Below are 8,456 nucleotides of genomic sequence, written 5' to 3'. Positions count from 1 at the left end.
GAAGGTCAAGAGGTCATGTGAGGAGGTCAGGAGGTCAGGTGAGGAGGTCAGGAGGTGACCAGAGCTTTCAAGCATGGCTTCCTATCTTTGGGCATTGGAAACCAATAAGCTCAATCACCGTTGCAAAAAAACGAGCAGTCGCCAACAAGTGGAGATGAACAAACACTCTAATTCTACGGTTCTCCAATCCGAACGATAGTGGAAGTGCGACGATGAGGACCCGTAAGGGTGTAATTCGCCACATGTTGAGAAGTTTGAATGAAACAATTGTTTGTTATCGTCAGATACGAATGACTGACACCGATTATCGTCTGAACCAGATTGGTCTGCAAGGATGACAATTGCAGTCTTTTACCATCATTGGAACAATTTTTTTTTATCAATTCTCGGCAGACCTGTCTTTTATATTAGACAATGGGTGATCGAATGTATCTATGGAGCTTGCGTTCAATGGCAACAGACAATTGAATTACATGTCAATGTGATGCAATGATATTTCTATGGTGCATTCATTGTGCGTTTACCGGACAACATGTGCGTTTACAGTGGCAATGAAGCATACTTTTGATGTACTGTATGCTTCACTGTATGGTTGCATCGCGCAATGCTTTTTTTTTTTTTATTTACACCATTGTGTTACGATCCCATCACTACACAACATGATGATGTAAAAGGATCCTAAATGAACGGGCCTCGTTGTATGCTTAAAAGGAACCTTGTTGTGCACGTTTTCATTTCACCCATTCTTTTTTTTCATATTTTTTCCCTGTATTTATTAGAGGTTTATTGAAGAAAGTGATGGATAATATTCCCCAACCACACAAAAATAAATAAATAAATAAGAATAAGTTCAGGAAAAAAAACAAAACCTGTCAGGCCTGGAACCTACTACAAATCGCAATCGCCAGCGTTTTTAATTACCGTTTTGTAAGTGATTTCAAGAGCGTTTTCTGGCAATTTAGGCAGCGATTTTAAAAGTGTAAGCTTTTTGCCAACGATTGTGATAGCGACTTGCGATTAGTGATTTTATATCTGATAGTTTCTTTCAAATTATTATAATTTTTTTACAGATTGCAGTAATTTAGAATCACACACAAATCGATATGTGTAGCGATTGATGAGCGGTTTGCCAGCGCTTCAGCACTTTACATTGAAGCGCAAACTTTTACAAAATGCTGCATGTCCTGCGATTGCGATTTTGCTAATCGCAATCGCTGCTGTGGAATTTGTGACATTCATTTACATCGGCAGAGCGTTTAGGGAAATTGCTAGCGATTTAAAGCGCTCCCTGAGGTTGGGTTCACACATAAAATGTGTACAGTTCTATTCCAGTCCTGTCAATTTTCATCAGTTTGCATCAGTTTTCACTAGGAAATAGAAGTAATCATTTTTCATCAATGACGTGCTGGGGCTATTTGGACACCATGGTGCTTCCACACGCAGGAGCAAGGTCTGTGTGTCTTTGTCGCTGTGTCTTTTTTTGTTTTGTTTTATGTGTAAATTTGTTTTCTTTACATAGCAACCAACAAAGACACTAGTGTACTTAGGAATTGTTCACACTATCACCGTTTTCAGATTTTTTTAAGCGCTGGCAATTTTGCAAATCGCCCTAAGGGCTGGAACCCACTAGAGCGATGTTTTGAGCGTTTAGGGAGCATGAGGAATCGCTAGCGATTTCCCTAAATGCTCTGCCAATGTAATTGGATGGTGCTAATTCCACAGAAGCGATTGAGATTAGCAAAATCGCAAACGCAGGGCATACAGCATTTTGTTAGCGTTTGCGCTTCAATGTAAAGTATATAATCGCTGGCGTAATCGCTCATCAAAACCTGCACGGAGCGATTTTGCTAGCGTTTTAAAGTTAATGTACACTGTAACAAGATTAAAATGAATAGAAAGGACCAATCAGACTTTAAACCGCTAATCGATACACAACCGCTGGCAAATTGATACACTTTTTAAAATCGCTAAAACGCTCAGGAAATCGCTTACAAACTGCTCATACAAAACGCTAGCGATTGCGATTGCGATAAAGTTTTGTAGGGGGTTCCAGGCCTTAAATGATTGTGCAATGATTTCCTATGACAGTGTTCACATGTAAGCGTTTCGATTTTCTGGAAATCGCAAACGCGCTGCCTGTACCATTTTCTGAGCACTTTGGCTCAATGAAAGGTATAGGGAAATAATCGCAAAGCGCTTAAAAAAACACTTTGCATATCGATTTCCCAAGCACTTTTATGAATATATTGTATTTATTTATTTCAGGCTACAAAAGTTTAATTCCTAACTGACGTCATGAAGTGAAAAAAATAATCGCTGAGAAAAGCGCTCTTCTACGCGCAAAGCGCAGGGAAAAGCAATTTTAAAAAGCTCAATAAATCGCTCAGTGCTTGCGATAGCGCCGGCGATTTAAAATGTGAACAGAGCCTTAAAGGACAACTGAGTGAGAAGCATATGGAGCCTGCCATGTTTATTTCCTTTTAAAAAATACCAGTTTCCTGGCAGTCCTGCTGATATAACTGCAGTAGTGTCTGAATAACACACCACAAACAAGCCTGAAGCTTGTATTAGAGGCAGAGGATCAGCAGGATAGCCAGGGAACTAGTATTGTTTAAAAGGGAATAAATATGGCAGCCTCCATACACCTCTTGCTTCAGTTGTCCTTTAAATAAAATATAAAGTGGAACACTAATTTCTTAAAACTATTTCTTTCTCAGAGCCCATACACTTTCATGTCTGCACAAAATCCCCCCTGGGAGTGCAGACAGGTGACACTCAGGTGTAGGTGGGGTATTTGGGTATTGCTCAGTCCTTCCCCACCCCACAGAGGGTTAACCAGCCCCCAGAATGCAGCTCGCAGCTCCATAGCTATGATTGTTCTACAGAAAAAGCAGAAGTGCCAAAGTTGTGCAGACAGTGCGCCCATAGATCTGTGTCATGTCCCCACTGCAAGTCTAGCGGCGCTTTACTCCAGGCGATATCCTTTTGTGCTAATAGCCCTGTCCTCATTTGCTGCCTAATTGCACTATATAACGCCAATAAGAGGGCCAGGGGCAGAGCTGAGGGAGTTGGTCTGGCTGGATGGGTCCTCCCCCTCCTCCAGCTCATGTTCCTCCACCTCCTGGTCCTCTCTCCCCCCTCTCTCTTCTCTTTCACTCTACCTCCTCTCGCCTTCCCCCAGTTGCTATCAGCCTCCCCAGTTTGCAGGTGCTGACTGCGACTCCCTGGATGGCAGTTTAAGCCGGTGCCTCCACCTCACATCCCCCTGGCCTTCTCCATGTTGCCTTTGAACCCCTGAAGCTTGACTCAGCTTGCCTCCTTATCAGTTTGTTTGTTTTTTTCCCGGAGTTTGGGGGGTCCCCCCTGGAAAGAGAAGACCAGGCTTTTTGGTTGATGCTACTAGAACCTCGTCTCCAACCACCACCATGCCTGAGACGGGACAGGAGACCAGCACTACCACCACCACCACCACCAGCAGCAGCCCACCAGCCAAGGAGTCTCCCTTCTCCATCAAGAGCCTCCTGACCTGCGAGCCCTCCAGAGCGGCCCGGCCACCCAAAGCCCTCTTCACCCCCATCAAGGGGACCTTGGACGGGGCAGCTTTTGCCTTATCCCCACTGACTGACCTCTCCTTCCCCCGGCTGGAGATACCTGGCCAGAGGTTCGCCCTACCCGCCCACTACCTGGAGAGGTCGCCAGCCTGGTGGTACTCCTACACGCTGACCCATGGAGTCCACACGCCCAGGACGGAAGGTAACCAGACATTTCCTTAGCACCGTCAACTTGTGGGGGGGTTGGTAGGGCCTGGAGAGGGGGTCATATAGATGATCTATGTATATAAACCCATGGATCGTGGAAGTACAACTCCCAGCATGCTATGGAATTCTGGGGCTTGCATTTCCACTAAAATAAAAACGTCCTCCAAAATGTTTTTTTTAGGTTTTTTTTTTTGAAGTAGAACCCTCAAAACCCAAACAGTGCGATTTGCCCCTCATTGCAAATTTTACGCATGATTGAGCGCAAAAATAAATGTGCCCAGGGGTGCGTAAGAGCGACAGAGGGGGGCACCGTGAGGGTTTCGGATTATTTGGGACAGTTCTGCGCACAATAGGACAATTGTGAGCTTTGAGCAGGTGGGGAAAGTGAATTTGTAATTTTTTTCCCCCACTCTTTCTTTTTACTGTTGAGAAAAGAGACACTTCAATTAGCACCGATGACTGGTATGAATAGACTTTGGGGTAATGTCATAGACAGGTGTATTAATAGCCAAGACACTACCAATCGCTTTTTTTTCTTTCTTTTTTTTCTCTTCCAAGGCTGCAGTTAAATGAGGAGTTTGATGGATGAAAGGACAGATAATTAGATAAATAGGGAACGGAAATAGGGCCTTTTTTGTGCGGAGGAATATTATCTCAAATTACCTTCCTCTTTTTTTTTTTTTAGAGTAGGTCTGACTGCCCCAAACCTACAGAACAGGTCTGAGAATGTTTATTATCCATGGACAATAATGCTCCTCTTGTCTGCTGTGTTTAGTTTATTTTTTAGGATTGTTTCTAATATTTGCAAGTGCGAATTAATACGCGAATTTAGGATGGGTGGGTCGAAAAAAAAATGACAGCACAGTGAAAACAAGGACACTGTTTTGTAACTAATAAATCTGAATGTAACCAGTAGGGAATAAGCATATTGCAGGTGAACTAATCACAGCTAATAAAAAAATATATACCAAAAAAAGTGTAATAACCTAGAATAGGCTAACTTTGGGGCTATACGAAATTCTGCGAATTATTGGTGCTGTAAGAGTTGTGGGCTATAAGGAATTAAGACCATGAGGTGTAAGTGTGTTTTTGTTGTTGGTTTGATTTTTTTTAAACAAAATCACTTTTATACGTCGACTGAATTTTAGCCAAATAGGGGTCTTTTTTTCACACCCCCCCCCCCCCCCCCCAGTCATCCTACAGATGTCTGCTGGTTGTTTTATTTTACCTGGACTCTCTGACTGAAGATTATATATTAGCCGTTTGAAAGTTCTCCTTCCTGAATTTTAATTACAAAAAAAAGTGAGTTATTTAGAATAACTTTTTTTTTGTTATTGCTTGTGCGCTTCATCCAAAATTGACTGTGGCCTCCAAATAACAGCTATTTAGTTACTATAATTTTTTTTTACTTTAGCTAGGGGTAGAAGAGGTAAAGTCAGAACTGGAGGGGGGGGGGGGGGTGCTGGGGAACAGCTAGGACTAAAGAAGCTACGGAGATATTTTATTTTGTAGTTAAATGAGCGCCTAAGAGAAGGGTGTCTTCAATGTAAAATAACTCACAAAATAACTCTCCGATCGTTGTGAATTGAGGAAATCAATTGTGGGGCGGGCCGGTGCAAAAACAAATGTGATTGTTAAAAGATAATGTCCCTTGGGATATGATCCATCCATGGTTCGTGGTTCAATCTCGGGTCCCTAAAGAGTGATTTGGAACAGCTCGGTGTTTTGGGGGTTTTTTTTTGAGAATGTTCCTTATTGAAATGTAATAATGATGACTATGATTTTATGATGAGTGACTGACTGAGGGTTGTTTTGTTTTGTGTCTTCTAGTTCCCGAGAAGAGCCTTCTGCTGGGTCCTCCTTCCCCGGTGTCTGGGGGCGAGAGGGACTCCCCGGAACCCCTCCACAGCCTCAAACAAGACCTGGACTCCAAAGAGAGGGACTCCAAGAGCCCCGAGGAGATCATCCTGGAGGAGAGCGAGCCCGAAGAAGGCAAGAAGGACGAGAGTGGAGACGACTGGAAGAAGCGTGAGGACAGTCCAGACAAGAAGCCCTGCAGGAAGAAGAAGACCAGGACGGTGTTCTCCAGAAGTCAGGTCTTCCAGCTGGAGTCCACCTTTGACATGAAAAGGTACCTGAGCAGCTCGGAGAGGGCAGGACTGGCGGCCTCCCTACACCTGACAGAGACTCAAGTGAAAATCTGGTTCCAGAACCGCAGGAACAAGTGGAAAAGGCAGCTGGCAGCCGAACTGGAGGCCGCCAACCTGAGCCACGCCGCTGCCCAGAGGATCGTCAGAGTGCCCATCTTGTACCACGAGAACTCCTCCAGCGCAGAGAGTGCAAGCTCTGCGGTCAACGTGCCAGTCAGCCAGCCCCTCTTGACTTTCCCCCACCCAGTCTACTACTCCCACCCCGTGGTCACATCAGTGCCCTTACTCAGGCCAGTGTGAAAGGGTTGGAGGACTCCTCTGAGCCCCGAGAACCAGGGTAAGGATGGACTAGTTTCACACATGACCCATCCTGGAGTTTTTCTTTCTTTTGGGAAAGGGGAAGGGTGTTAGGACAGGACAATCCAACCAAAAAAAGCTGCAGGACTTCTTCCCCAAATCGTTTGTAGGGGCTGAAGGTCGTGCCCCCCCCCAACCTGAGGGCCAAACCAAGCGCACCGCTTAAAAGAGGCCTACACCTCACAGGTCAAAGCTCACCCCTTCTTCCCTTCCTAGTGCTGACGCCTCCCCAGGTATTTGAGACTTTATTTTATTCCTCCTTAAAAAAAAGGGCAAATATTAAATCAATTTACTGTTCAATTTGCCAAAAATGAACTGAAACGAACCCCACCCCACCCCACCGCTCACCCCCAAATAGGACAACCTTTCAACACTGTAAAATTTACTTTGATAAGAAAAAAAGAAAACAAAAAGTTGACGACGAATTAATTATTCGTAAAAAAAATACTACTGATTGTTTTGTTCCATTTTTGTAACTTTTGTTTCACGTGGCTATTATTAATATTATTATTGTTCAGAACGATTATTATTATTTTTTGTACCACTGACAACCTTATTTATTTAAAACAAAAATGTCTAGGACCATGTTCCTATTTTATTCCATTTTATTTTTCCTGCAACAAATATTTTGACTTGAAAAAAAAACCTGACCATTTTATGCTTTTTTGTTTTGTTTATTTTATTTCTGAAAATAACTGTGTTGTATTATATTTCTTGGATTGTGCAATAGGGAAAGGCAAATGGACAGTCCCTGGCTAATTATGTTTAGTTTTGTTTATATATATATATATATATATATATATATATATATATATATATATATATATTATATTTTTTTTTTTCCATGCTAAAATGAAAAAGAACAGTTATTATGGCATTAAACAAAATGAACATGTTGGTGACAGGAGCTAAAAATAAAAATAATAAAAAATAATAATTTAATAAGTTAAAAAAAATCAAAAACAAAATGAGCACAGAGGGACTGCTACGTGCTATATATAGAGATATACATTGACAACTGAAGCTGGGCTTTGTACTAAAGGGACAATCAATCAATTATGTAATTTAAGTTATTTTGTAATTGTACAGTATCTCTACGGGGTGGCATGGTGGTCAATCCTTGGCATCTCTGGTACCCTGCATGATACAAAAAATTGGGATGCCAGAGAACGCAGGACGCCATCTCCACCACCTGTATTTGGCCTCTTGCACACTGCAAGCAAATCAGATTCAGATTCCGCTTTTTAATCAGTTTTTACCTCCGATTCAGATTCAGATTTGCAGTGTGCAAGGAGCAAACTGCAAATCTGAATCGGAAGTAAAAACAGATTAAAAAGCGGAATCTGAATCTGAATTGCTTGCAGTGTGCAAGAGGCCTTTGGGACAAAATGGCAACTTTTTCCTTTTTTTTAAATGAGATATATTTGTAAAAAGTAATGTTTGTTGTGAAAATGAAATAAAAAATACAGTTTCTTTATCCCAGTCTCTATATGATTCCCCCCCCCCCCCCCCCCCCCCCCCCCATCGTCTCCAGCAGCGATGCCACTTGCCAGGAGGTTTGGTGGTTGATTATTTTGCCATGATGATATTTTGGCAGTTGGGGGAGTAAAAAAAAATTATAATACTATCATTCTTAGATTATTACTTTTTTGTATTTATAGTAATAGTAGTAATAGCATTATTCAACCTACTAGTGATAGTATTGCCCCACCTAGTAGTAGTAAAGTAGTAATGCCTTTTTAGCTGGTTATCGCCAGACTCTGATATCTGATCACTCGAAAGCCATTTTTAGATTCGCGTATTGGCACTTGTTGTCTTTACTATCCCTCATTTGTCGAGGTGGGTAAATGATGGGAGTGAAACTGCTATAAAATTATATCAGCCATCGGATATGGATTTGTGGAGGGGACAAACTTGACGCCCAATTTAGCATTTTATATCCCAAAACGATCATATTCTCCTATCCCGGAAGCGGGTAGCAGCCTGGCGCAATGGTGAGAAAGTATTCTGCCTTTATGGTAACTCTAGAGACAGAGAAGGCGTTAGAGGCGCGTTGATCGCGTCAGAATGGCGTTTTTAGGAAGAAGAAGAAAAAAAGACACTTCTGATTGGGAAAATTCAAAGTGCCCCTTATAACGCCAATCTAATCATCATTGTGCTGTTTTTATCTATTCTTTTTTTTTTTTTAACC

At 42.2% G+C, this 8,456-nt stretch overlaps 1 protein-coding gene across 1 annotated transcript; it reads left to right on the top strand.

Annotated features, from left to right (window-relative positions):
- Positions 1-3,238: 3,238 nt before the first annotated feature.
- On the top strand, positions 3,239-6,681 carry HMX3 (H6 family homeobox 3). The gene is made up of 2 exons (XM_068258629.1): positions 3,239-3,753; positions 5,589-6,681. Exons 1-2 carry the CDS (start codon positions 3,426-3,428, stop codon positions 6,206-6,208), a joined length of 948 nt encoding a protein of 315 aa, XP_068114730.1. The 5' UTR covers positions 3,239-3,425; the 3' UTR covers positions 6,209-6,681.
- The last annotated feature ends 1,775 nt before the right edge of the window (positions 6,682-8,456 follow it).

This window comes from Hyperolius riggenbachi, chromosome 10 (assembly GCF_040937935.1).
Source record: "Hyperolius riggenbachi isolate aHypRig1 chromosome 10, aHypRig1.pri, whole genome shotgun sequence".
Classification (NCBI taxonomy): domain Eukaryota; kingdom Metazoa; phylum Chordata; class Amphibia; order Anura; family Hyperoliidae; genus Hyperolius; species Hyperolius riggenbachi.
Note: the sequence above shows the minus strand (reverse complement) of the source record. Positions and strands in the feature narration are given on the sequence as shown.

Coding starts and splice junctions, on each gene's coding strand:
- HMX3 (XM_068258629.1), top strand. CDS start 3,426: ATGCCTGAGACGGGACAGGAGACCAGCACTACCACCACCACCACCACC. Junction 3,754..5,588: donor CCACACGCCCAGGACGGAAG/GTAACCAGACAT, acceptor TGTGTCTTCTAG/TTCCCGAGAAGAGCCTTCTG.